Source organism: Varanus komodoensis, unplaced genomic scaffold (assembly GCF_004798865.1).
Source record: "Varanus komodoensis strain SLA01 unplaced genomic scaffold, ASM479886v1 scaffold60, whole genome shotgun sequence".
Lineage (NCBI taxonomy): Eukaryota > Metazoa > Chordata > Lepidosauria > Squamata > Varanidae > Varanus > Varanus komodoensis.
The window spans coordinates 4,119,714-4,147,642 of NW_025336223.1; the positions used below are offsets into that span (position 1 = coordinate 4,119,714).

At 48.0% G+C, this 27,929-nt stretch overlaps 2 protein-coding genes across 7 annotated transcripts in view; both read left to right on the forward strand.

The window, feature by feature from the left end:
• Positions 1 to 1,089, forward strand: part of CHD4 (chromodomain helicase DNA binding protein 4) — a 28,202-nt gene extending 27,113 nt beyond the window's left edge. For all 6 annotated transcript variants that reach the window (XM_044449672.1, XM_044449671.1, XM_044449670.1 and 3 more), the window contains 2 exons: positions 265 to 440; positions 583 to 1,089. In XM_044449672.1, coding sequence (XP_044305607.1) covers positions 265 to 440; positions 583 to 600 — 194 coding nt within the window. In that variant the 3' untranslated portion in view covers positions 601 to 1,089. The remainder of the gene's footprint in view (positions 1 to 264; positions 441 to 582) is intronic.
• A 2,247-nt stretch (positions 1,090 to 3,336) lies between these two features.
• Positions 3,337 to 27,929, forward strand: NOP2 (NOP2 nucleolar protein). The gene is made up of 16 exons (XM_044449644.1): positions 3,337 to 3,494; positions 7,499 to 7,544; positions 8,706 to 8,779; positions 11,252 to 11,499; positions 18,103 to 18,146; positions 18,282 to 18,433; positions 19,044 to 19,243; positions 21,393 to 21,482; positions 21,567 to 21,654; positions 21,773 to 21,913; positions 22,638 to 22,777; positions 23,185 to 23,274; positions 24,582 to 24,704; positions 24,809 to 24,906; positions 25,007 to 25,137; positions 27,375 to 27,929. The coding sequence occupies exons 1-16, from the start codon at positions 3,389 to 3,391 to the stop codon at positions 27,692 to 27,694; spliced, it is 2,091 nt and encodes a 696-aa protein (XP_044305579.1). The 5' UTR covers positions 3,337 to 3,388; the 3' UTR covers positions 27,695 to 27,929.

Here is a 27,929-nt window from a genome sequence, read left to right on the forward strand (position 1 = left end):
TGGAGGACTGGTGCCACCACATACAGCTGTGAAGGGAACAAGGGATGCAATAGTTATTTGCAGCTGGTTGCACCCGTTGGTTATAGCTACAATTTAGGCATGGGAGCATTCTGCGCTTCAGTGTTAGGGCAGTGGCCCTTTCTTCTCCTTTTTGAAATTGGAGCCTGCCTTCCTGGCCACAGACCTTTCTGAACACTAGCTGCCCTCCCCTCCTTAAGAAGAACAAATTCACAGGTAAGTCCAGAATTTCCTTTTTTCTTCCAGTGCTGAAGCAGCTGGAGGAGTTACTGAGCGACATGAAGGCCGATGTGACACGGCTGCCCGCCACAATTGCCCGCATTCCTCCAGTGGCTGTGCGTCTCCAGATGTCGGAGCGCAACATCCTCAGCCGCTTGGCAAACCGTAGCAGTGAACCTCCTCCACCGCCACCACCCCAGCAGGTAAGCCTTTAGGCCTGCACCTCTCCCTCTCCACCCTAACCCTGGCCATGAACTGGAGGGAGGGGGCCCATGGCGACTGCCCAGCTGGGTGGGTTGTATATTGTGTAAACTATACTAAGTTTTTCTCTCTCTTTCTCTGTAGGTGGCTCAGCAGCAATGAAATGCTTGTCCACTGCTGCCAACCCAGTGATTCAGCTAAAGTGACATATACACACCCTTATATGACCTGCAACCCCCCCTGCCCCCCGGCCTGGCACTCCTGATCAGATTAGGTCCTCTCTGTATGGGAGAATATGGCTGGAGAGAGGAGGAAGTACACTCTTCCATAAGCTGCCAGTTGCACTTGGATTGTGCTTGGGTGAGAGGGGACATTGGATGGACTTTGTACATAGTGACTGGAGGCTGCAGTTCCACATCTGTTACACAGACCTGGCTGCAATGCTCATCACCTTGGCTCTCACTTTCTTGATTTTAATTTTATTTTGAGTTTGTTTACCAAGACGAGTGCAAGCAAGTCAGGACAGACACAGCTACCTCCATCAAGATCCTTTTAATACAAAAACTGACTGGACTTGTCCTCTGAAACAGCTGGAAAAAAAGACAAAAAATCTTGATAAAATTAAAAAAATAAAGGTTTCCTTGTATTTTATTTGGCTCTGTCAGAATATTTGGGCTTTTCACCTTCTACAGTTTTAGGTTTTGTTTGGCTTGGCAAAGAACCTACTTTTGTACACAGCAGGCATTTTTCATTTTCAGCACAAGGTCAGGCAGATCTTAGACTGGTCTTGGGGATTAAAAATGACATACTAGATTGACTGGAGGAGAGGTTTCAAAAAATCAAATAGCAATTTTTCATTTAAAGCTACATTGCACCTTACACTGTACATGCAAGCCAATTTAAAGCTGTGGAGCAGCTTCTAATCAACAGATTGCAAGATCAGCCTATGTTTTGCTCCACCCATCACAGCCCAAAAAAAGCAGGAATCAAAAGTTCTCATTTGGCTTTTCTAAGCTTACTCTGGTCAAACTTCCAAACTGGCAAAGTTGGATTTCTAAGTGTATGTGCTTGGTTACTTTTTGTAATGATTTACTTTCAGAGTGGTATTAGTGTGAAGTCGTGTAACCTCATTTTCTGTGTGCACACCAAAATTATTTGGGGAGCCAAAATTATAGCATATGCATGTTCCTAAAAACTAACTTTGCTGAACATAGAATTTTCTTAAGAAAGCAACTTCCCTAAAGAGACTTTTCCTCTTATTTTCAATTGGAATCTCTACAACATTAAGTACATGTTTCTAGTATCCTTTCACCAGCTGCTAGGAAGTGCTTTTTTAATACAAACATTGGGGTTAGGTATATAAGCAGGAAATGCAACATCTTGTGACACTTGGGTTGAACATGATGATGATGCAAAGGCTACATTCATGCAGCTACGACCTACTTTTATTAAGGCACAGCAATTGAGGAAGAATCGCAGTCTTTGATTACCTGGACTCATGGCAGTTTAATATCCTATTAGCATCGTGTTAAAATTAGCACCTTTGAAATCACTGAAGCTCTGCTTTCCAAGTACCTGTTGAAATGAAGTACTACTAAAGAGCAGGAGCTCATTGTTAAGTCACCTCTACACACAACAAAAGTCTGCCATGGGGTACAAATCAAAAACAAACCAAGGTATAAAGGGGCAAAAGCCAAAGCAGAATCCAAACTTCTAATAAACTCTGATCGTCACAGCGCTCTAATTACACTGTAACATCCGAACCCATCAGGGAAATATTTGCTCATCTGGGTTGAGCGGAGATCCGCTGCGGAAAAGGTAGGAAAGTGAAACTAAAAGCATTGCGGCTTTTAAGATCTGGACCTATCTGCATGAATACATGAACTGGAAGCATGACACTGTGGAGACTTAAGATTATACACATCTACTTTCATAAGAATATTTTCCTTATATTTAACCGCAAACTACTAAATTGAGTGACCCTTAAGTGGAAGCGGCTGATCTGTGCCGGTTGATTGGTTGCAGCAGACGGAAGAGGTTGGTCAAATCACTAGGAAGCTCCATGCAGACAGAGATAAGAAAGTTAAAGAGGAATATAACGTGAACATCTTTTTGAATTCCCTTTCTCCGAGGGAAGAACCCTTTAAAACCCTGGAATTAACCGTTGCTATGACTTAAGAATAGCATGCCAGCTAGTCTTGGTTCAGTCGTGATTCATTTCAAGGGAAAATGTTATTTGCGGGCTTAAAGAAGCTCACCAGAACTCAGTCAGTCGCAGTTATGAATAGCTGTGAATAGGGTTGTACTGTTCAGTTTTAAACATGACTGCATGCCATTCAATGGCTGTGGCAGGGATAGTGCCTCATAATAGCTCAGCAGTGTAGGGTACCCTAATAATGTAGATCAAGGAAAACAATAGAACCCTCAAGTTGCAGCAAAGTTCAGTTTCCTCCGATTCTTTCCTAGCACGGAGTCGCATGCAAAAAAGACTCGTGTTCCACCACTATACATATAAGTAGGTTGAAACATTTCTAAACATGCCTAAGAATGAAAATTGGGTTTTTTGTTTTTTTTTTGGGGGGGGTGCATTTTTTTAAATGGAAACCCCTTTCGTGTGACTACTTTTGGCTCAGAATGGACTCGCTCGTGCTTAACCGCAGCTGCGATAAATTCTTGAGCTTCGCTGAACAGCGCTGACTTCCGCCACTGGGGTGAAGAACGGGGAAGGAGCAAAGCTTTGGTTGAAACCTGAATAACTTTGTGGCCTGCTCTAACAGTTTTAAAAGTCTATATGCCAAGCACTCCAGCCAATCACAAGACCTCAAAGCGAGAGGGGAGGGAGCGGACCAATCGGAGCCCACGGGGAGGGAGCGGAAGGAAGCGTGCGCCGCGGAGGGGCTGTCCACGTGCAGGACTCGCTCCGTCGTGCCGAGCTGGGGCGGCCTGGGCCATGGGGCGCAAGTTGGACCCGACCCGTAAGGTGAAGCGAGGCCCCGGACGCAAGGCCCGCAAGCAGCGGGGAGCTGAAGAGGAGCTCGCCCGTTTCCTGCCGTCTGGTACGTTGCTGCTGCGCGTCAGGCCTGCCCGCAGGGATGTGCGCTGGCTGAGGATAGTTCGGCCGCTGCTTCGCTGCTGGTTCTGAAGAGCTCAGGCAACCGCTGAAGTCTGTATAGTATATATTCATGAATGGGAGAGTAAGAGCGCTTTCTCGGGGCGCCGAACAGTTGAAACGTAGTTACTGTGCGTTATGTGAGCCTGAGGTTGCTGCCCCGCCAGAGCCCGTGTGGGGTACTTGACTGGATCAGCCCAGTGTTTTCCTTGCGCGATGTGCTTTGCCAGAATGCTAGTAACCAACTGCCGGGCATTAGCTAATCACTGGAAACTGGCCAGTGGTCCACCAGTGGACAGGATTCTATTCACCTCAATGTAGTGCCTGAGAAGGCAATTTTTTGTTCAGTAGGTTCTGCTGGACTTGGTCGGATTGAATTCTGAATGTATGTAACCAGTTAGTATTAATCGAACTTATTGTTAGGAAAATACCTCGTGGAAAACTCATCTCTGCCGTACATTTTATTATTTATTTATTTATTAAAACATTTCTATGCCGCCCCTTGCCAAGGCCTCGGGGCGGCTTACAACATTGAATACAAAATACATTAAAACAATGACAATTAAAATATATACAGTAAAATAAAATAAGCTGCCCTGGCCGAATAAAATTCAATAATATTAACATTTAAAATGCTGCATAAATAAAAAGGTCTTTGCCTGGCACCGAAAAGCAAATAACGATGGCGCCAGGCGGACCTCTCTGGGGAGCGCATTCCATAACTTAGGCGCCACCGCTGAGAAAGCCCTCCTCCGAGTAGCCACCCTCCTAATTTCTCTCCCGGAGGGCTCCCGGAGAAGGGCCTCTCCCGCCGATCTCAGGGGGCAGCTGGGCATATATGGATGTAAGTGCTCCTTCAGGTAACCAGGACCCAAGCCGTTTAGGGCTTTATAGGTCATCACCAACACCTTGAATTGGGCCCGGACTTCAATGGGAAGCCAGTGAAGCTGACAGAGAACTGGAGTCATGTGAGCATAACGTCCAGTTCCCGTCAGCAGCCTGGCAGCTCTATTTTGAACCAATTGAAGTATCCGGACCGTCTTCAAGGGCAGCCCCACGTAGAGCGCATTACAGAAGTCAAGACGGGAAGTCACCAGCGCATGAGTCACTGTTGCGAGGCTGTCGTACTCCAGATAGGGGCGCAGCTGATGAATCAGCCGAAGCTGGAGGAAAGCGCTCCTCGCCGCTGCTGTTACCTGAGCTTCGAGTGAAAGCTCCGGTTCGAGGAGCACTCCCAAGCTGCGGACCTTATCCCTAGGAGGGAGTGCAACCCCGTTCAGGACAAGGTTCAATTCACCTTCTCCGAAGCCTGAACCGCCTACCAACAGGACCTCCGTCTTGTCTGGATTGAGCTTCAGTTTATTGGCCCTCATCCAGCCCATTACCTCGGCCAGGCACCGGTTCAGTACAGCCACTGCCTCACCTGGATTGGTGGAAAACGAGAGGTAGAGCTGGGTATCATCAGCGTACTGGTGATTCCGCAGCCCACACCTCCTGATGACCTCTCCCAGTGGTTTCATGTAGATGTTAAACAGCAAGGGGGACAAAATGGACCCCTGCGGTACTCCATGGCATAGCTGCCATGGTGCAGAGCCATAGTCCCCCAGCACCACCTTCTGGAATCGGCCATTGAGATAGGAGCGGAACCACTGCAAAGCAGTGCCTCCGACCCCCAATCCCGCAAGCCTATCCAGAAGGATACCATGGTCGATGGTATCGAAAGCCGCCGAGAGGTCCAGGAGAACCAACAGGGACGCACTCCCCTTGTCCTTCTCCCTGCACAGGTCATCGTACAGGGCGACCAAGGCAGATTCAGTACCGTACCCGGGTCTGAAACCGGACTGAAATGGGTCCAGATAATCGGTTTCATCCAAGAGTGCTTGGAGTTGTCCCGCCACCACTCACTCTAGCACCTTGCCCAGAAACGGGATGTTGGCCACTGGTCTATAATTAGTGGCCATCTCTGGATCCAGTGACGCCTTCTTCAGGACCGGTCGGACTACCGCCTCCTTTAAAGGGGCAGGCACCCGACCCTCCCTCAGAGAAGCGTTAACCACTTCCAAGATCCAGGTTCCAATCCCGTGCTTGGAATCCTTTATTAACCAAGACGGGCAAGGGTCCAAAAGGCAAGTGGTGGGACGTACTCGTCCAAGCACCTTGTCCACATCATCGGGCCGCAGTAACTGAAATTCATCCAATAATTCTGGACCAGACGGTAGCATCGGTGTCTCCCTTAAGACCTCTGACTCAATAGTGGAATCCAGCTCGTGACGAATCTGAGCGATTTTCTCCCTGAAATGCCTGGCAAAGTCGTCACAGCGGGCCTTTGAGGGTGGAATCAGATCTTCTTTCGGACCTGGACGGACCAGGCCTTGCACCACTCGAAAGAGCTCCGCCGGACGGCATTGTGAGGAGGCAATGGAAGCAGGAAAAAATCTCTTTTTTGCCGCCCTCACCGCCACAGCATAGGCCCGATAGTGGGCTCTTAAGTGTGTTCGGTCAGATTCATCCCGTGATTTCCTCCACCTACGCTCTAGCCGTCTCCCAACCTGCTTCATCGCCCTCAGTTCATTTAGTAGCTGGCCTTTGGCAAGTCACGTGGTTTAATTTCCACATTTGCAAAAGAGGCATACTAACACTAGTTCAGTTTTCAGGGTGGTTGTGAAGGCTACGCAGGAGGCCATCAGTGAAATGCCTTTAAGGTTTGATAATGATGTATGTTAGAGCTTTAGCGGGGCACATGTTTGTTCATTCCTTACAGTATCGTAAAGAATCGATGTATTTTGAATTATTTCTAGCATGTCAAATGTAGTAGGGTAGAATGAAGCAGTGAAAGAAACAATGGCTTTTTCTTTCTGTTTTTAGGGGAAAATGAATATATACAGTAATTTTGATCAAATCTGAAATTATTTTTATGGCACTGGCAGCATAAAATACATCAGCATACTTAGCATATATAGTTGTACTACTTGTCCTGTTTATAAAATCTGTGGAACGGTCCTTTGCATGTTTGTTCAGAAAACCATGTTTGTGGTGCTTAGTCCTATGTAAATGCGCACAGGACTACAGCCTCAAAACCAAAGCCTTAATTTTTACAAGTAAAATTGTGAATGTACCTGATACTTTGACGATACCTGATGGTTTTGCTCAAGATCGAAGCATCCACTGGCAGCAGAGGCAGAACAAGCCTCTACCCCCTCCAGCTGAACAGTTGGGGAGCAAGTATAAATGTAATTTAATAACAGAAATTCTGCCATCTCTATCCATTCCTATACTGGCTGGGGATGATGGATGAAAAGAGTTGGCAGAGGCTATTCTGGAACAAGGATTATGAGCCTCACCGCACACTTCACTTGTTACGTGAGAACCACCCTTGCTCTATATATCCCTTTGCTGTTCCGGTATAATGCCAAAGACATAGTGTTTGGAGAATGAATCTGGGGCTTTGGTTTTCTCTACCAGTTGCACACATGGACTAATAACTTCCGATCCATATTTGTAGCAAGCCATAATTTACTACTTTTTATGGACAGGCAAAACATGAGTTGCCCTAAGGAGAAGGTAGTGGGAAAGGAAGGTAGAAAGCCTTTCTTCTGCATGAAATTTCTATCTTCTCTGGTTTCTTTGCCTATTTTGGCTCCCCCCCCCCCCCCCCCGCTCTTTTGTCACAAAGCTTGGGTTTTGGAACTTTATTTCATTTATTAAATTTTTGTAGCACCCAGCTAAAACTCTCTGGGCAGTTTACAGTGATTAAAAACCTTTAAAATACATTATTATGCATAATATAAATAGTTTAGTTATATATGACACAACAGAACATGCACACATGCACAATTAATATCCCATAACCTGATTAAAATAATGTTCATTATTATCTTAGATGCAACAAGGATGCTTTCCTGTTCTTGCTTGCTATGCTGCTGAACTAAGAATTTCTTCTTTTTTTTCTAGAGCCGGATGAAAACACAAGGAAGCTTTCTGCTCATGCTCGGCGAAGGTTCGTTGCGGAGCCAATTTATAAGGCACAATCCACTGAGGATGCCAGTAGTCCTCTAAACTTGGACAACTGTGGACATCCTATGTGGGGTGGGAGATGCCCAAAGACCATGTATAATCACAGAGCAGCTGCTACCCTGCAAGTCTGTTGGGCCACCAGTTTTGGTCATCTTGCTTCAGTACTTCAGACATAGGGAAGGCGGCTGGAGCACCAGCTGCAGTTCCTTCCCTGTAGAACCCTCCCTTTACCCCATCCCCAGGATGCTTATGATCTTGGAGCAGCAGCTGATGCGGTTCCTTCTGTGCTCGCTACGAGGGAGGGGAAGGTCTAGGAATCAGCGGAATCCCGTGGCTCCCCAGATTCTGTCATAAGATTGTTCTGTTACCGATATTAAATTTGTAAGCATATTATTGAAACCTCTGTGTAGGTACTGATGATATTAAAAAGAAATGCAAATGTTTATAATTTAATAAGCAATATCTGCCAATCATTGTTAGACCATCTTTAATGAGACTTAAAGATAAATCGTGGGCCATAGTTTGAGGACCCATGGTCTAGAAAGTCTTTCTGAACTGCTTGGCAACTTATGAATACAAAAATAAATAAATAACATTGTTGGGAATGAATCCTGCTGCTTCCCCGGAAAGATTTCTTTTAATGTATTCAAATAATGGAGGTTAGGATTGAGAGCATGCCAGTCACAACACTTTGCCAAGCCTCAAGTCTTGATTGGTTGGTATTGAACAGCAGAAGCGGAATATGCTATCGGTTTGACTAAACTAAACCCTGAACTTTTCTGTTCCATAAGACATATCAGTTAAGACTTGTAACAGAAGATTTTGTATGTTTGTAGGTAATATGTTGTATGTTGTATGTTTATAGGTAATATTAATGGTATTAGGGAGCCACATTGTAAATTCTAATATTATCTTTTTAAGTACATGTTTGACCATTTTCCAAAAAATAGGCAGCTTTGCATTGTTACATGACTTTTCTGCCCCTGGAAAAGAACCACAGAACCAAAATGTATTGAAAAGAAAACGTGTCTTTAAACTGTAATTTAACTGAGTAGCTTTGCTATGGATATAATGCATATAGCCCTACTTGTTTTTACTATATTAGTCATAGTTGCTGTTTGCTCCTCTTTTTGTCCGGTTTTAGAGCTGCAAAGAGACGGATCAAAGCTGTAAAACCCCAGACAGTCAAGAATGCCCTTGATCGCCAGGCATTGACAGGTAAAGGGTTGGGCGGAGCAGATGGGGGTGTGCTGGCATCTCAGTCATTCACAGGGGTCTCTTCAGAGGGGTTGGGAGGACTCTGCAGCTGTTCGGTGCCTAGTGCCAATGATACAGCATGGTAGAACCTCTGGGGCCGTCCTCGTGCCAGCCCCGTGGGACGCTCGGAGAATGGCCACATGGAGGAGGGCCTTCTCTGGTGGTCTCCCATCTTCCTGCTGCAGCCCACCTGGTTCCAGACTTGCCACTTTTTGGGCACCAGATCAAAACAGCCCTTTATGTGCAGGCCTTTAAAGATTTAATTGGTTACCCAGGGATCTGAGGGGATTATCCAGGTGATTTTTTTTTCTTTTTAGGGCCATTTTTACTGTATCTTTTTTAGCCATTTTAAATTTATTTTAACATTGTTCTGTTTGTATGGCATAGTTTGTTTTATGCACCGTTGTAAACCACTGAAAGGGCTTCAGCTATGGGGCAGGATAGAAATGAAAGAAGCCATAGAATCATAGAATGGTGGAGTTGGAAGGGTTCTATAAAGCCACCAAGTCCCAATTCCTTGCTCATTGCAAGTTAAGCAAGTTAAAGCATCCCTGAGAGATGACTGGTCAACTGCCTCTTGAAAGCCTCCGATGCAGGAAAGCACACAACCTCCTTGGGTCATTGGTTTCATTGCCGCACTGCTCTAACAATCGGGAAGTTTTTCCTGATGTTCAGCTGGGATTTAGTTACTGTAGCTTAAGCCCATTATGCTGTGTCTGCACTGTGGAATAACTGAGAAGAGATCTTGACCCTCCTCAGTGTGACAGCCTTTCAAATATTGAAAAAGTGCTCTCTCTGCTTGGGCTTCTCTTCTCCAGATTAAACATGCCCATTTCTTTTAATCCCCCTTCAAGGAGCTTTGATACGAGTCTGTGTGCATCTTTCTTAAACTGTGGTGCCCAGAACATGACACAACAGTCAAGATGGGACCAAACTAGTGCTGCATATAGAGGGAACCAGTACCTCACAAGATTCGGAAGCCGGGCTTCTATTGATGCAGCCCAATATAGCGTTTGCTTTTTTTGCAGCCGCATGGCATTGTTGGTTCATATTCAACTTGTGGGGTACAACAATCACAAGATCCTCCTATTGCTGAGCAAACCTATCTCCTGCCTTGTAATGATGCATCTGATTCCCTTTTCCTAGATGTGGAACTCAGCATTTGTCCCTGTCAAATTTAATTCTGCTGCTTCCAGCCTACCAAAATCACTTTTCTGCCTTCCAGGATATTAGCTATCCCACACAATTTTGTGTCATGTGCAAATGTTATTGGCATCCCCTGTACCTATTGGTCAAATCATTAATAAAAACGTTGAACACTGGTCCCTGGAGTGAATCGTGTGGTACCCTGCTCAGTACCTCTCCCCAGTCTTGAAGTCACCGAGAAATACTCTTTGAGTCCAATTGTGTAGCCAGTTTTGGATCCACCTGATCATTGTTCCATCTAGCCCACGTTTAGCTAGTTTCTTGATCAGAATGTCATGGGGCACCTTGTCAAAAGCTTTGCTGAAGTCGAGATAATGTCCACAGTATTTGCACAGTCCACAAGGGAAGTTAGCAAATAAAAAACGAATTCAGGTTAGTCTGGCGAGACTTGTTCATGATAAGCCCATGCTGGCTTCTAGTAACTACTGCACTGTCTTCGACATGCTTACAGATTGACCTCTGCATTATCTGTTCCAGAATTTTCCCTGGGATTGATGTCAAACTTTCTTCTTAATCCTACACGTTGATACTGAGACAGGAAATTACAAAAAAAGACATTTTCTGCTTATCAGGTTCTGCTTTAAAGCCAGAAAGTTTTTTTTCCAAAAATAGCAATTATGCCCTTAACTTAGACTATATTTGCTCTCCCTTCTTGTTCAACCACTGTTTAGTTGATAAACTGATTAAAGCTTACAGGCTTATTCCAAATGGGAACTCAGTGAATCTCAAGCTGCGTAGGGCATGTTTCAAGGGATGGAAGATGGTTCTGATCTTTTCTGTTTCCTCACAGGAAGATGTGGTCAGGATTACTGATAACTGGGTCCAACTGCTTACTCCCTGGATAAAACCTTTGGCTTCCTTGAACATGTGGCAAACCTACAAACATTTTCACACTCATGCTACAAAAAGTGTGTTACTTGTTGTTTTTATATGACTTCTTTCCTGAAAGAAAATGTATCACATTTATATAGTGGGAGCTTTTCTCCAAGGACTTCAGGTTTGTGGGTTTGCCTCCAGTCCCTTTCATGCACTTATCTCATATTTTGCAACAACTTTTTCTGAAATGCCTAAATGCCCAAACTGAATTAGGTGCTTCAAAGACTGGGATTTTTCTTGTGGGAACTGACGTATGAAGAACTCTTTAGAACAAGCTCAGGGGATGATGGTTAAGAGAACAGCTGCTTTTCTGAGGCTTATTTCAAAGGGTTCCTTTCTCTTGCTTTGCAGCTGCAGAGAAGTCAGTGGAGGGTGAGAGAGCAACGCTGCCCGATGGCCACCGAGCTGGTTTCAGTGATGACAATGCTACGTGGCTCACTCCTTCTACTTCTGGGGAAAAGGGATCCAGACGTGAAGGCAGTGATGAGGAGGAAAGCAATGCTCTCGAAGGCAGTGATGGGAGTGAGGGTCCCTGGGACGGAAGTGAAGATGGGATGGTGGATGACTATGGAGCACTGTCTTCTGGTGATGAAGAAGAGGTAAGAACACCAGGCAGCTTGTTTTGGTCTGTATTGTTACACATGGATACAAATATTTCTTGCATGTTGAGCTGCAAATTGACATGTCCCCAGTTTGAATCTTCTGTCTGCCCTGAACTTGTGAGTCCATTATGCTAAGCCTCTGTAAGAATTTGGTCTCTGGCATTCCCAGCAGCAGGCTGAGTTCAGACTTCCTCTTCGCCTGCTTCCTACCCACACACCCGTGTGTGCCATGATCTCCAAGGGGACAGTCAGCTTTTCAGCCTGAATGCTCTCCTCACCTGCTACCCCCTTGTCCCCTCCCTCCCTCTGTTGGACTATTTTCCCCACAGATGTGGCTCTGCATTTCCAGCACAGAGCAGTTCCTTCATTTTTATCTCTGTTGTATCTTGTAAGTGGCCATCATTATGCAGCTCTTCACATTTTTATGGTGAAATCCTGATTAGTTGCCTGTTATGCAGGCAATCCTTGGCACCAAGAGAACGGTCCTGGCCAATGTCAGATAGCTTGGGGAAGCTTTAGGAGGTGTGTGAATGTCACCCACTGCAGACTATGATCCTGTGTGGAGTGCTATCACAGGTGGTGGGATGGGTGGTGTGTGAGTGAGATATCCCAAGGAGTATGAGGATGGGGTGTGTTTCTATGAAAAGTGAGGTATCCTATATACTAAAGTATTATGCTACTAATGCATGTGAGGGGCTTACACAGGATGGGAAGCTTACATGGCTGAGGCTTATGGGCCAAGGATGCTTGTGGTAGGTAGGATTACCATGACATCAGGGGGAGGCTTCCCTACTGCATTCCAGCTGCTAGAACAGTCCCGGGCAGAATAGTTAATGTTTCTGTCCCAGGACTGTTACAGGAGTCGCACAGTCCCTGTGCATGGTGCACGTGTGGGTAGTGGTCCCAGATCCATGTGGGCAGAGCTGTGTGGCCATGGCATGCTGCGCAGTGGGCCCCTGGTGCTGATGGTGGGTTCGGCGGACAGGGTGGGGTTGACTTGGGCAATCTCTGAAAGCAAAGGCACCTCCCCTCTCGCTTTGCAAATGCTGTGCAGGATGCAGCGAGCCGTGGAGGCATCTGGGGCAAGGCCTTCCGCCACATCCAGAAAGGCGTAAGGGGAGCACCGCCTTGATTTTTAGCGGCCCAGAGTGCATTCTGCAGGGAGTCTAGCGGAGCAGCTTCAGCAGAGCCTACAGTTCTGCCAAGTTTATGATTATGGGAATCTATTTCTGCTGCACTCGGCATCATCCCAAGTGTCCACGTCCAGCCTCGACGTCCAAATGGCTTCACTTGGCAGCGCTGCCCAGTGCTACGGCAGGAGTGATCATGGCAAAGACACTTCCAGTCACTGCAGACCACTGAACCCTCTATGGGCCTCTTGGCAGCGGGTTCTCCTCTAGCCCTGCTGCTCCTCGCCCTTCATCTGCCGCCCGGCGGTGCAGCAGAGCCACTGTGGAATCTGCGCTGGGCATCCTGTGGATGGCACTGGGAGAGCTCGCCCTGGTCGTTGTGGGCTGCTGCTTCTGCCTTCGCCAAGTTCCTAGCCTTTTCCAAGGCAACACCCAGTGATGGAGATACTTCATCATGTGACAGGAACACCTCAGCAGAGCAGTGGGATGGCCACAGCCAGGCTTCACAGTGTTAGTAGTGCTGAAGGGAAGGGCAGGGTCAGACGGGGCAGATCACTCTGCCAGAGCAAGCCCCTGTGGCAGCTTCCCTTGGAAAACCCTGCTCTCCAGCTTGCGTGGCCTCCAGGCGACAGCAGGCAGATCTTGGTTTGTCTACCCAGTTCTGGCTTGTTTTGCTGCAGATACCTGCAGGTCAGTAGGGTGGCACCTTTCACATAGGAGAATTGGGGGTGGGGGGGTGTTAATCTGATTATCTGGACCCATTTCAGTCCGGCTTCAGACCCGGGTACGGTACTGAATCTGCCTTGGTCGCCCTGTACGATGACCTGTGCAGGGAGAAGGACAGGGGGAGTGCGTCCCTGTTGGTTCTCCTGGACCTCTCAGCGGCTTTCGATACCATCAACCATGGTATCCTTCTGGATAGGCTGGCGGGATTGGGGGTCGGAGGCACCACTTTGCGGTGGTTCCGCTCCTATCTCAACGACCGATTCCAGAAGGTGGTGTTGGGGGGCTATGGCTCTGCGCCATGGCAGCTTTGCCATGGAGTACCGCAGGGTTCCATTTTGTCCCCTTTACTGTTCAACATCTACATGAAACCGCTGGGAGAGGTCATCAGGAGGTGTGGGCTGCGGAACCATCAGTATGCTGATGATACCCAGCTCTACCTCTCGTTTTCCACCAATCCAGGTGAGGCAGTGGCTGTACTGAACCGGTGCCTGGCCGAGGTAATGGGCTGGATGAGGGCCAATAAACTGAAGCTCAATCCAGACAAGACGGAAGTCCTGTTGGTTGGCGGTTCGGGCTTCGGAGAAGGTGAATTGAACCTTGTCCTGAACGGGGTTGCACTCCCTCCTAGGGACAAGGTCCGCAGCTTGGGAGTGCTCCTCGACCCGGAGCTTTCACTCGAAGCTCAGGTGACAGCAGCGGCGAGGAGCGCTTTCCTCCAGCTTCGGCTGATTCATCAGCTGCGTCCCTACCTGGAGTACGACTGCCTAGCAACAGTGACTCATGCGCTGGTGACTTCCCGTCTTGACTTCTGTAACGCGCTCTACGTGGGGCTACCCTTGAAGACGGTCTGGATACTTCAATTGGTTCAGAATAGAGCTGCCAGGCTGCTGATGGGGACTGGACGTTATGTTCACATGACTCCAGTTCTCCATCAGCTTCACTGGCTCCCCATTGAAGTCCAGGCCCAATTCAGGGTGTTGGTAATGACCTATAAAGCCCTAAATGGCTTGGGTCCTGGTTACCTGAAGGAGCGCTTACATCCATATTTGCCCAGTCGCCCCCTGAGATCGGCGGGAGAGGCCCTTCTCTGGGAGCCCTCCGTGAGAGAAATTAGGAGGGTGGCTACTCAGAGAAGGGCTTTCTCAGCGGTGGCGCCTAAGTTATGGAATGCGCTCCCCAGAGAGGTCCGCCTGGCGCCGTCGTTATTTGTTTTTCGGCACCAGGCAAAGACCTCTTTATTTAAGCAACATTTTAAATGCTAACACAACTGAATTTTATCTGGCCAGGGCGGCTTATTTTATAATGTGTGTTTTAAATTATGATTATTTTATATGGATATTTTAACTTATTGTTTTATCTAGTGTTGTAAGCCGCCCCGAGGCTTCGGCGAATGGGGCGGCATAAAAATGTTTTAATAAATAAATAAATAAAATCAGTTGGATAAGGGAGTGGGAAAGCAGAAATAAAGACAGAAGAAATGGAAAGAAACAGCTTTGCTTGTGTGGTGATCAGTCCCCAAATCCCCCAAAACATTAAACATCAGCCAGCTGCTAACACCCATGGAGGGAATGCACCTTTTTGCCTAAGGCAACCGATGCTCTGTGACAGCAGCCACCAGCTTTAAACGAGCAACTCCACCTCCTGGGCTTTACAGGCTTCCATAGTTCCAGCAGTGACAGTGATGCATCCCCACTGCCCCTTTCTCTCGAGGAAATGCCCAGCCTCACAAGAGAACATGGTTGTACATTGCAGGGTGCAGGCGTCCTTGGAAGCACACTGGAGCAGCCTCTTTATTGTGGAGGGAGGACGGGGAATTAAGACCATAGAGTTGTAACCGGATGGTGGTGTTGCAGAGTGGCAGCAGGAGAGTTCAGATTTGCCTGGTTTGGAGCGTGCCCTCATTGGGCTTGTCCTGATGGTTGCCAGGCTACCCCCGGAATGCCAGTGGCATCCACTTGTCCGTGCTGGCAGTTCCTCCCCGCATCGCCTCAGAGGTGAAGTCTGAGGCAGTCACACCTTCATGCAGTGGTGCATCTGGAGAGGGAGAGTGAGGTGGCTGTGAGGTAGAGGCTCTAACATGATTTGATGTGCCTGGAGTCATGGAGGAGCAATCATGAGTTGGAGACTGGCAGAGTCTTCCTGGGAGCTTCATGACATGGTCAGGACTGACTTTCTGAGGTTGCTACAAGGCAGTCCTGCTGCCAGTGGCATACCAGGCACTGGTCCCTTTGCGTGGCCCCAGAGTGTCTTTCCTCAATTAAGATTTCCTTAAACTTTTTCTTCAGCCCATGAGCTTTTTCTGTGCACCGCATGGGAGGGCACATGAATTCTTGTGATAACATCTGCTCTGATAGTCGGGGGGAAAGCTGATTGGGCCTCGTGCTTCGCAGATATTCTTGTGCCTCTGGATTTATTCAAGATCTATGAATATGCCAGGCTCCTCCTCATTCCAGAAATGTGCCTGCTCACTGCAGTATTGCTGGGCTGCTCCCACAGTCACTGAGGCTCTGGATGCATTGGGGGCCCACTCTTGCGAAGCTTGCGTTGAGGGCTCAGGAGTGGGTGAGGATAGCACGAGGCTCAGTGTTCTCCTCTGTGGGGTGGGGTGAAGACTGCAGAATGCAGTAGTACCTCGGCTCACGAACGCCTCACTTCACGCCCAAATTGGGTCGTGAACAAAAATTTCATAAAAATTTTGACTCAGGTCGCGAACTCCACATTGGGTGACAACCGCGATCGTGGCCGTCTCCCCACCCCCCCACCCAAGTGGGGAGATGACTGTGATCATGCTGGGGGCAGAAGGGAGATGGCCGAGATGGCGCCCATCTTTCCTGCATGACCGTGCCCGTGATTGTGCCCATCTTTCCTGCAAGAACGCAACCGCGATCTCGGCCATGCCCCCCCATCAGCACGATCACGCCCGTCTCCCCGCCCCGGGCATGCCCACGTTCACACCCATCTCTACCCCCCCAGTGCGCCCACATTTGCGCCTGTCTCCCCCCTGAGCGCACCCATCTCTCCCCACCCCCAGTGCGCCGGGCGCGTGCAGGGATGATGGGCGCGATCACAGTCATGCTGGGGGGGCAGGGAGATGGCCGTGCTCGGGGGAGGTGGGGGAGATGGCCGTGATCTTTGTTGTTTGTCACTTTGCTTCACATTTTTCTGGTTTAAAAAAAAAAAAAGTTACAGAACAGATTAATCTTATTTACATTGAACCTTATGGGGAAATTTGACTTCGCTTGACCAATTTGGGTCACAACCAGAGTCCTGGAACAGGTTAAGTTTGTGAGCCAAGGTACCGCTGTACTGTGGGCCAGCTGTGTCTTGTGTAGTATCTGCAGTGAATGCCACACTGGTTTTGGGTTTATCTGTTTCCATCCTGGGGGACAGGTGATGGTTCATGTGCAGACACAGGCCCTGGTGAAGAGGATAAATTCAGGCTCTGTTTAGTAAAAAGAGGAAGCAAGCAACCTGGGGAAAGAGCTTGCAAAAGAGGAATTAAATTGTACTTGCTAGATGATGGTGATGATTTTTTACATGCTAGATTATTGTAACGGATTGTACATTACTCCTTCTTGAAAAACTACTGGCTACTTTTCCGGGAGTCTTCTAGTGACCTTTAGGTAGGTGTGCAGTGAAGACAAAATTAAACTTGTCAGAACTGCGGGCTCCTTCTAGGTGGCTGTGTAGACCTCATGCAGCCCGCTCGTGAGGGAAGGCACGGTGGCCGGCAAGCGAAGCCCCCAAGTGGCTTTGGCAGAGGGAGGAGAATGCCGAGGACCGTGGTGGCCAGGCAGGGTTCAGGAGGAAAGACCTCTCGCAAGGAGCCGTGCCCTCTTGGCAGGGGAGTCTGCAGCCCTTTTCCAGCATGTTAGCTGGGTTGGGACAAACCAGGATGGGTACACATTTTGTAGTGGCGAGCCACTAAAACCCTTTCTTAGTGGTGTGCCTCTCTCTGTGCTGCTGTGAGTGGAAGTATCTGAAAGGACTGTCGGACTGAAAAAGAAATGGCAAAGTTACTGGGTAGATGGGGTAGATGGTCCTTGGAGAAACTCCTGTGGGACTTAGTATAATATACACCTGGAATCAGTTCAGAAGGAATTGTGGGAATCTGCCTGTGAGGCCAGGTTAACAAGTGATTTGCTTTTAAAGAGGAGAACTAGACTTGTGGCAGGAATCCCAGGTCTGAAAACCTGCATCACTAAGAGGCAGCTACAAACCATTGGTGTGTAGGGCAGGGTTTGCACATGCAGTCAGCAGCACTGAGGTCGCTGAGTTGTGGTGGAAAACAGAGCGTCAGGCAAGGAGTTGCTTCCACTTTCTCATCACTCTTCTTGGCTGCGGATCGGGCTGTCCCCCTCTCCACGCGGTCTTTGGAGCGCTGATGACCCAGATTCTGTCACTGAATGCCAACGAAACTTTTCTAAAATAATAGGATGGAAATAATGATGAATGCACACAGCAGAAGATGCTGCTGCTTATAAGGGATTCTTGGTACATCTTTGAAATTTTCTGCATGTTATGTGTCATATATTAAATATATGAACATACATATGGAAAGCAGAAACATATTAGCTATTTATGACAGAAAATGCAAGCATGTCAAAATGTGCCATTGACTCATCAATCTTCTCACTTTCCATTGTGCATTTGCATTATCCATCTAGGGGTGGGAGGCACGGGGTACCTCTGGCCTCAGATTAAGCTGCTTCTTTTCTTTATACATGTTTGTTTTTGAAATCAGCTCCTGCCTATAGAACAAGCTGCCAAGAAAGCGAAGTTGGAGGGGTGAGTAATCCATAAGGTTATGTTCTGTTGGTTGATGAGACCTCCATCTTCACAAGGGATGAAAGAGCTCCACTGCTCTTCTTGTCCCACCGTTTTGTAGACTCTCCTGTCAAATGCTTTCCTTCTCGGATGTAGGCAGAGTTTCAGCGAGGATGACAGTGAGGACGAGGAGACCCCGTCTCACAAGCCAGAAGAGGAGCAGCAGGAAAGCAATGAAGTCCTGCAGCTCAACGTGGAGACCGACGAGAGCTTTGTGCTTCCCAGTGGGCAAGAGATAGAGAAAGAAGATATCCTTCCTTTCAGTGATGGCTCAGCATATGCTGAGATGGGGTGCTAGCAGTCACATGCCTCCTGGCACAGCTTTCATTTGCTGTCCCATCTCTCCTTCCGCAGCAAGCCCCACAAACACATAACCAGTGCAATCTGGGAATCCCTGCCTCAGCCCTTGGGAGCTCTTTAGGCACTCCAGTCTAGCCCCTCCCTTGTGTACGTCCAACTCTGTTGGCCCTAAAGGGGTGGAAATCCTAGCTTCCTATTTCAAACCCTTTTTATATGCACACGTGCAGCTCTTTGAACACTTACTGTTTATCTGGCACCACTCCCATAGTGTTTCCCGATGCCTGTCTTGCGCAGCCCTAGCATGGTGCTCCATCCTGCTGCTCAAGTAGCAGATCCACAGTGGTCATTGTGCAAAGTGTGATTGAGCTTCCAGTCAAGCTCCTTTCCCACGTGCCTCAGTTGAGCATGAGGACTAGCAATGATTGAAGTAGTTGTAGCTCAGTGAGCCCTGGTTGGTGCTCCGATCCTGAGGTGCTCCGGAGACAGTATATGGCCCCACTCCAGGCTTGATACGAGGCAGCTTCGTATGCTTATGGATGTCCTTAACTGCCTGATCACCTGCTCAGCCGCCTGACCTGCAGCTCATTCATCAGCGCATCAAGGACAACATAGAGGTGCTTCAGGACTTCGCCACCAAGCGCGAGGAGGGTCGCTCCCGGCAGGAGTATCTGAGCCTTCTGCATCTGGACCTTGCCTCCTACTACTCTTACAGCGGCTTCCTAATTGGGAAGATGATGGACCTCTTCCCTCTTGCTGAGGTACTGTTTTCTGGGACCCTAACAGATTATTTCATCCAGCTAATTCCTTTCTAGGGATGCCCATCTTTTACACCATGTTGAACAACAAGCAGTCACAGTATTAAAATAACAATCCAAGCAGTCCACAAGATGTTTGCTGTTCTAGGCTGGGAGGGAAGATGATTCTGCATGACTGAATGCCTCGGAAATGCCAAAATACAGCCCAGGTGCGTGTATCTGACCACAGCATCTGGCTGGCCCTGGCGGGTCTTCAAAGGTGAACGTGACCTTTACGACTGGAGAAGGCGGCATTGGGGGCATTCGGATGAAAGTGTGGATGCGCTCCGTTCGTCGCCAAGCCAACTTGAGCAAGCAGTTGAAAGCTAAAAGTACTACTTGCGCTTTCAAGCCGGAAGTGGCAGGCTGCAGTTTAGAGCTGAAGGTCTGGCTCCTTTGGCTTTCCAACTGCTCGGCTCCCTCAGGGCACCCTGGCTCATTCATGCTGTGGCTTCTTCCTGGGGGAACAGGATGATAAACTGAGTGGGTCTTCGGTCTGACCCAGCAAAGTCTGCTGTTGTCCTGTGTGAGAATCCCAGCCTTTCACTAGCTGAATGTTAGATTATATTAGAAAAGGTATAAACTTCACTTCACTTATAAAAAAACAGTACAAGGGAAAGTCTCTCTAAGATGGCACCCACTGTCACCTACGCATGCTTGGATAATCTAAAAACAGCAGTTGCAAGGGAATAGTAGATACAGTAACTCTTCCAACCAGACTCTGGAGGTAGGACAAAGAGCTTGTTTTGTGCCCTGCCAAGTTCTTTACTTGCCTTCACTAGGAGAGGGAGGTTCTCTGGCGGCTTCTCTGTCCAAAGGCAGGGATGCCTAATCACAGATTCAGTCGCAAAGACCCAAATTCCGTTTCAGAGGAGCCCCTGGGGGGCAAATTTTAGTAGTAAGCAGGGCTGAAGAATTGCCCTTTCCCAAGTCCCGCTGTTGCCAGTTCAGCTGACTGCACAAATGTCATCCCCGGAAAGCTCAGTGCCAGGAATACTTACGCAGAACTGAGCCACTGGAACCACAGAGCCATGCGAAAGCGTCAGCGCCCTGGAATATTTCTGCAGTGTTTTAAAACCCGACACGTTCATCTCGTTTTGGCCGACTTACGCTTCCCACAGCGCAATGTGCACCTATCCATAAGGAAGCCATGGGGGGAGTTCAGCTCATTGCAACACAAAAGCATCGAAAGTAAGAGGGAGATTTTTACAGTCCAGGCATCCATTGGATATTTGCCCAGCCAGTTATATCGGTCTCGCAGCCAGGGAGCGAGTGTGCTGGCATACCTAATCCACCCAGCGCTGGCCTGATCCCAGAGCAAAAGCCTGCAGGAACCGGCAGAAGGACGCTGCTGCAATGCAACCGTTTCCTTTGCACACTGCTGCTCCCTGAGATCAAAGGCTGGCCGAGCCCTCCAGGCCACTTTCCTGGGGGAACTACATAGCCCATCACGTACTGCAGTGGTTCTTGGGCAAGACCAGCAGATAGGCCAAAACATGCCCGTGCTTTGCACATCTTTTTCTAGATTTTATTAAGGTATGTTGGTGTTAAAATACCAGTGATGAACTTTTTTATTGTCTTTTTCCTTAAAATTTCAGTGAGGATATAGTTGCATTGTATTTATATCCCACCTTTTGTTCCTCTTGTGAGGAGCCCAAATGCTTGCATTGTTCTCCAGTCCTCCACTCATCCTCACAACAACAACCCTGTGAGGTAGGTTAGGCTGAGTGTGAGTGACTGCCCCAAAGTCACCCAGTGAGCCTCATGGCTGGATGGGAACTAGAACCCGGATCGCCTTGGTCCCAGTCCTGCACTCTCCCCATCGCAGAACACTGGCAAGGTTGAGCTTTATTTTTTATCAAATTGCCACATGGTTGCAAATACTACTTTTCAAAACATTTTCCCATTTATTCAGAATGCTGTTTTCCTATATATAGGTGTGTGTCTGTGTGTTTAATTGATCAGCACATAAAATTCATATCATTAGCTCAGCGGCAGCCCTAAAGCGCTTCTTTCCAGGGATGCAGCTGTAGCTCCAAAGTTGCTCTTCCTTAATTACAGAGAATGCTCTCATTCAGATTTCTTTTTTTCGGGGGGCTTGTTTTGCTTTTAGCTGGTGGAATTTTTGGAGTCGAATGAGGTCCCGCGACCCGTGACCCTCCGCACGAACACGCTGAAGACACGGCGACGCGACCTGGCACAGGTGTGTGGTGGTGCACCCCACGCTTTCTTTGCCTCACCCCTGCCTTCATTGAAACCCTCACTCTCTCCCCACTTCTTCCTACAGGCCTTAATTAATCGTGGAGTGAATCTAGATCCATTAGGGAAGTGGTCAAAAACTGGACTTGTGGTATACGACTCTTCTGTGCCCATAGGTGAGCGAGTGGCAGCCGTCTGCCTCTTCCCTTTCCCTCCCCAGGCGTCCTTCGGCGGTTTGTCAGAGGCCTGCGCGCTTCTCACTGCTTCCTGTGTGTGTCCCCTCTTTGCTGCTAGGTGCCACTCCAGAATACTTGGCTGGGCAGTACATGCTGCAAGGGGCATCCAGCCTCCTCCCCGTCATGGCTCTTGCTCCCCAGGAGAACGAGCGCATCTTGGACATGTGCTGCGCCCCGGGAGGAAAGACCAGCTACATAGGTACCAGCGGAGAGTTGAGATGGGCTGCTGAAATGTGCCCACGTTCTCCCTCCTTGCTGTCTTCTGGGGGTCCAACTAGGGTGTTCTGATGCAGTGAAGAGAGATTCCGCGGGACCTGGAGGAGGAGGCCCTGCCCGCTTCCCCCACAAGGCCTGGTTCTGCTGCGGGCTGCCAGTCTGCACTGCTGGTCTCATCTGCAGGAAGAGAGGAGAGAAGTCAGGTGGCAGTAGCAAGCGCTGAACCTTGTGGGGCTGAGCTTGCTCCTGCCCCATGGTTCCTGAGGGGGCCTCATTGGTTCTCTCACTCCTGCGCAGCAGGGTCAGAGCAGCACAGAGGAGGAGTTCCCTGACCCTGCTCGGCGGGCCCTCTGGTGCAGGGTGGCCTTCCTCCTCTTGGAGGAATGTACAAACTGGCTTCAGGGAGGAAATAGCAGCAACTCCCTTGGCTAAGCTTTCCTCAAAGAATTTGCCTCCTAGTGGCTGTACAGAAGGGCGCCACAGTATTTTGACCACTCCTCAATGAGCAAATAGGAGAACCCAAACTCAGGTGATGCAAACTCAGGTCTGTTCTGTGGGGAAGGGCAGGAGTGGACACAGGGTTCTCTGAGGAGAGAGGAAAGGTGCGGGTGGTGGGGGCGGGAGAAGGCCTTTGTGGTCAGGACTGGGGAGGCGTAGGTGGGCCAGCTGACCGTGCTGACCCCTCCTTTGGTGTTTCATCCCGGCAGCCCAACTGATGAAGAACACAGGTGTGATACTAGCCAATGACAGCAACGCCGAGCGGTTGCGCAGTGTGGTGGGGAACCTGCACCGCTTAGGAGTCACGAACACGGTTGTGAGCCACTGTGATGGGCGCCAGTTCCCCAAGGTATCCAGCTGAGGGGCGGTGGAGGGAGTGGCGCGTGGACCTCCCTGTGTGGGCAGGGAGCAGGTTTACCAGCCCGGTCTCCAGGGGCATCCCTTCCAGTCCTGTGGTGCAGCAGGGAACAAGGCGGGTGTGTTGCAGCTTCTACTTGGTCCCATCATCCACACCATTCTCCCACCGCCGGGCAGGGGGCACTCCAGCATGCAGCAGGCAAGGGAGGTGTGCCGCTGGCTGGGGCCAGGACTGGCAGGAACAGCGCCCCCTACTGTGTATCTGAAAGCACGGCAAGAAATACGCCTGGTCTCCAGGCAGCAACCCACGAGATAAGAGGTGCCTCTTTCTGAACGCATTTCTCTCCTCTCCTCTCCTCTCCTCTCCTCTCCTCTCCTCTCCTCTCCTCTCCTCTCCAGGTACTGGGTGGCTTTGACAGGGTCCTGCTCGATGCTCCCTGCAGTGGCACAGGGGTTATTTCGAAGGACCCCACCGTTAAAACCAATAAGGTGAGTTCAGCCAGGAGCCCTGCAGTAGCACTGCAGGATCTGGATTAGGAGGGAGGAGCTGTGCAAGGGGCGCTGGAAGGGAGGAGCCCCTGCTGCCCTTTGGCTCCCTCCTTTGTGCAAGTCACCAGAACCTTCGTGTACGTGTCTTTGGAGACAATTTTGAGGAAGGGAGAGGGACTGTGTGGGCTTCTCGACTGGGGACTTGCTTGCCTAGCTGGGAGACTGCACTTCTTTCTAGAGTAAATGAGTGTGCCTTAGACCAATTGGTCATGAAACCCCTGTGGGGTCTAGAACAGTGCCCATGTGCTGCATGGGCCGAACTGAGTGGAAGCAGCCCTGTGCTATCAGATTGTGTGTGTGTGTCAGAAGAAAGCCTGTGTTCACACTTTGCTCCAAAAAGAGAGCTTGCTATAAATGAGGGGATTAGGTCCAAACAAGCTGAAAAGAGTGGGAGGTAGGAAGGCCAGAACTATCCTGGATGTATGGCGGCCATTTAAAAATAAAAAAGAAGTTTGGCTAGAAAGTATATCGCAGATTAGGGAAATACTGGCAAGTCCAAGAAGATGCTAGCATGCTTAATGAGCAGTCAGGAAACCATGAAGGAGACGACAAGCTGTCATGGGTCAGAGAAACCCAACCACGAGCCATGGGTTGTCAGGTTAGCTTAGAACCCCAAGCCCCTAGCATGGTCATGCAACATATTTCATTCATTCATTCATTCATTCATTCATTCACTTATTTTCTAAAAGAAGATTGTCATAGGTTATAATCTAGGCTGGGTTGTCATGCTATGTCTTTCAGCCTCAGTGCCCCACATCCTGGGGATGTTGTGGGGTGACAGATTGTTGACTACTGGATAATCTAACTGAAGCACTTTGAATGCTCAAAGCATTGTATTTATTTCTGATACTTCTTATACAGCTTAATAGAGCAAAATCACTAAATGGTTCACACAGAAATCTTTAAAATTTCATTTAAAATACAGTACTAAAACAGTTCCAAACACAATAATAATACAGAACAGTAAGATGGAACAGCATGATTAATTGAAACACTAGCCGGGAGAACAAGCAGGCTTGCAAGATGCATACCACGTTTTTTGTCTAAACTGCTTGAGGGAACAGTTTTCCACAGGACTGGCACCACTTCGAAGAAGGCCTCCATTGAGAAGTTACTTGTCCAGATTCTGTTAATTTGGAAATGACCAGCAAGGCCGCTTCTGACATTCTTAAAAGTTAACTGACTATATAACGGAAAAGCATCATTTTAAGCATCGTGATTACAGTGCTTCTACCTTTCGTTTTCAGGATGAGAAAGACATTTTGCGCTGTGCTCACCTACAAAAAGAACTCATCCTCAGTGCAATTGACTCAGTTAACGCTGCCTCAGAAACTGGGGGCTACATTGTGTACTGCACATGTTCGGTCATGGTGAGTTTCTCCCCTCTTGCTGCCTCCTCTGACCTGGGTACCGAAGCAGCCCTGCTTTGTGGGGGACTGGGAGGAATCTGACCGCCTTTGCCATGTTTTGGTAGGTAGAGGAAAATGAGTGGGTTGTGGATTACGCTCTGAAGAAACGCAATGTTCGCTTGGTGCCGACAGGTCTGGACTTCGGCAAAGAGGGATTTACCAGGTATGTCTAATGAATCCTAAAATTGGAATGTAAGAGCGAACCATTATTCTGACACTTTTTGCCCTTGGAAATGCAACATGCTTTCTGTATGTTCACCTAGGTTTAAAGAGCGTCGTTTCCACCCTTCTTTGAAATCCACACGACGTTTCTATCCTCACACCCACAACATGGATGGGTTTTTTGTTGCGAAACTCAAGAAGTTTTCCAATGCTCTTCCCAAGGAAGTGAAAGGTACTGGACTGAAGTTGTTGCCTGATCAGGAAGTTTATTTGCTGCCAAACAGAATTCTGCAGTCTGGACAGCCATATCCATTTGTTTCTCAAGCGCAATCATGTCTGTAAATGCCGAAGGCTTAGTTTTAGTGAATTGTTCAGTATGAAACCATTAATCTGGTAGCCAGATTACCACAGATGTTGCTTCGCATTAGCCAGGTGTTCATGTTTTAGTTTATGGTGATAATGAATGACAAATGTTTTGAACTGGAAGTAAGGGCCAGATAAGCCTCATCTTCCCTTTTTAGAGTTTACTTGCATTGAGGTAAGCTTAGCTAGAATCAGATTAAGTTATGCAGCATTGGCTGGCAGGCCTGGAAGTTAATGTTACAGCCATCTTTTTTTCTAAAGATGTTGGTACTGGCATTAATATAATCAGGGGAAAGGATATTTTTAAATTGCCATTCCATCTAATAGTCAGTAGTAGCTTTTAGTTCAGTATCTCAAAAAGGCAGCTACACTAATATGTAGTTATGCACATACATACATACATACATTATTTATTTAAAGCTTTTATAGACTGTCCATCTACTGGTGTCTCAGGACGGTTTGCAACAAGTAAAATAGGAAATAAAATGGCACAGCATCCAATAGTGCAGTGATGGCAAAGCTTTAAGAGACCAAGTGCCCAAACTGCAACCCAAAACCCACTTATTTATTGCAAAGTGCCAACACTGCAATAAAACCTGAATACTGGGGTTTTAGTTTAGAAAAAACAACTCATACATTAACATCTTTTGTCTTAAAATCGAAACACAATAACAGAGCTTTCAATGATGCAAACAGCTTTTTATTGAAAGGTAAAAGTTTGCCTTTGGCGTGCTTTTGCACAATTAATGTGATCTTTGTTGTTGTATGCATGCTGGTTCCACTGACCACCAGCTTTTGGCCTGCTCTGAAAAAAGCATCTGAATGCATTCCCTACTTTGTGGGCGCTTCTGCTAAAATCACAGCCGGTCCAAGCAAATATATATACCCTTGCTCGTTTTCATGAATTCTTCACAAACATGATGCTTCAGATTCAAATATGCTAGGGGGACAGCACAACAGTAAAAGAATCTTCATCTCTTAATTAGAACATCTCTTTGCTAAATCTTAGCTATTAAATTGCAGTTTTTCATAAGAAAACTCAGAGTCAAAATGTTGTGTTACTAAAAATGAATGTATTAAAACTCGCAGCCAGTCCAAGCAAATATCCTTGGCAGCGCACTGACCAGCCATGCGAAAGCTTGGACAAGTCGCGGCTAAGAGGTCGTGGCTCATGACATTGCCTGGCGCCGCTACTCCTTTCCGAGCATACGCATGGCCCCTGTGTGTGCTGTTATCTGATGCTCAGCTGCTGGGACGACTTGGCTCATGTGTCAACAGAGAGGGCTCTGTGTGCCCACTGGCAGGCGTGCCATGGGTTCGCCACCTGTGTGATAGTGCAACAGTATAAAACCACATTAAAACCAATTAAACATTAAAATGATGGGAAAATAAGTTTCACCTGGCACTGAAAAGAAAAAAGCGTTGGTGCCAGGTGAACCTCTCTGGGAAGCATATTCCATAATTGGAGTGACACTGCAGAGAAGGCCCTCCTCCAGGTAACCACCCTCCTAATCTTCAAGAGGAGCTCCTGGGGAAGTAGTTCTTCCTCAGATCTCAAGGGGCAGGCAGGCACATAGAGAAGAAGGTGCTCCTTCAGGTATCCAGAACCCAAGCCATTCAGGGTTGCATAGGTCATCACCAACACCTTCAGTTCGGCCCGGGCTTCAAATATCTTTCAGTTTGAGTCATCTTTTGCAGTGGATGAGCTAACAGAGCATTCTTATAATGGGTAGCTCGAAGCAGCTTGTCTTAACTGCAATTAGGAAGAAGCAATTGGAGTAATGTCATGAATAAGCCAGAATGGGGTTTAGAACCTATCTTATCTCAACACTTTTCTTCAGAAACAATGGCCAGAAATTTCCTCTAATATTCAATCATGACAAACTGAAGTGCTCAGGAATTTGCCCCCTGGGTCATCCTGGGGGACCTTCTTGGAAGCCAGATGCTGTACTTCGCAGCACCGTTTCAAAAGATGTTTTTGTCCCTTGACAAAATAGGATGCTCTTCCTATATTGGCTGTGCTCTTTGGCTACTCTTGGTGCTTTTTTTCCTGCTCAGTGCAGTGTTTCTCTACTGTTCTGGTCTAACTCTTGGTTCCCTTTCCAGAGGAAGAACCTAATGAGGAGGCAGCTTCGCAGACAGCAGAAGAGGATTCTGCTCCAGCAGTTGCTGAGCGTCTGCCTAAAAGGAAAAAACATGCACAGTTGAAAGCTGTTAAGAAGCAAAGTGCAAAAGAGGAACTTTCTGCAGCGACAGAAGCCAAGCAGCAGCCTAAAGGAGAGTTAAAAGCTGATAAGAAGAAATGGCGCTTGGTGTCACGGAAAGTCTCCTTTCAGAAGCATTCCAGGCCTGTGAAGCCTGCGCGGCCCTCTCCCGGAAATCTTAGGGCTCCATCAGCCACCAGGAAGAAGCGCAGGCTGCACTGAAGTTACCAGCAAGTTGGTGACATTGCATTGCTTAGTGCTTCTCTGACAACTGCTGGCCAGTGCAAGTAAGACTGGTGAGAGGCCGTCAAAGCACTTGTCTCAGTGCTCCATGCGCAGGCACTCTCCTCTAACACTGGGACAAAGTTCAAATATTTTATTTAATTTTCTGTCCTGCTGAAGAGCAGAGGTTCTCTGAATGGGGCCTAACAATTATTAAAAAATTTCTACCTGGTTA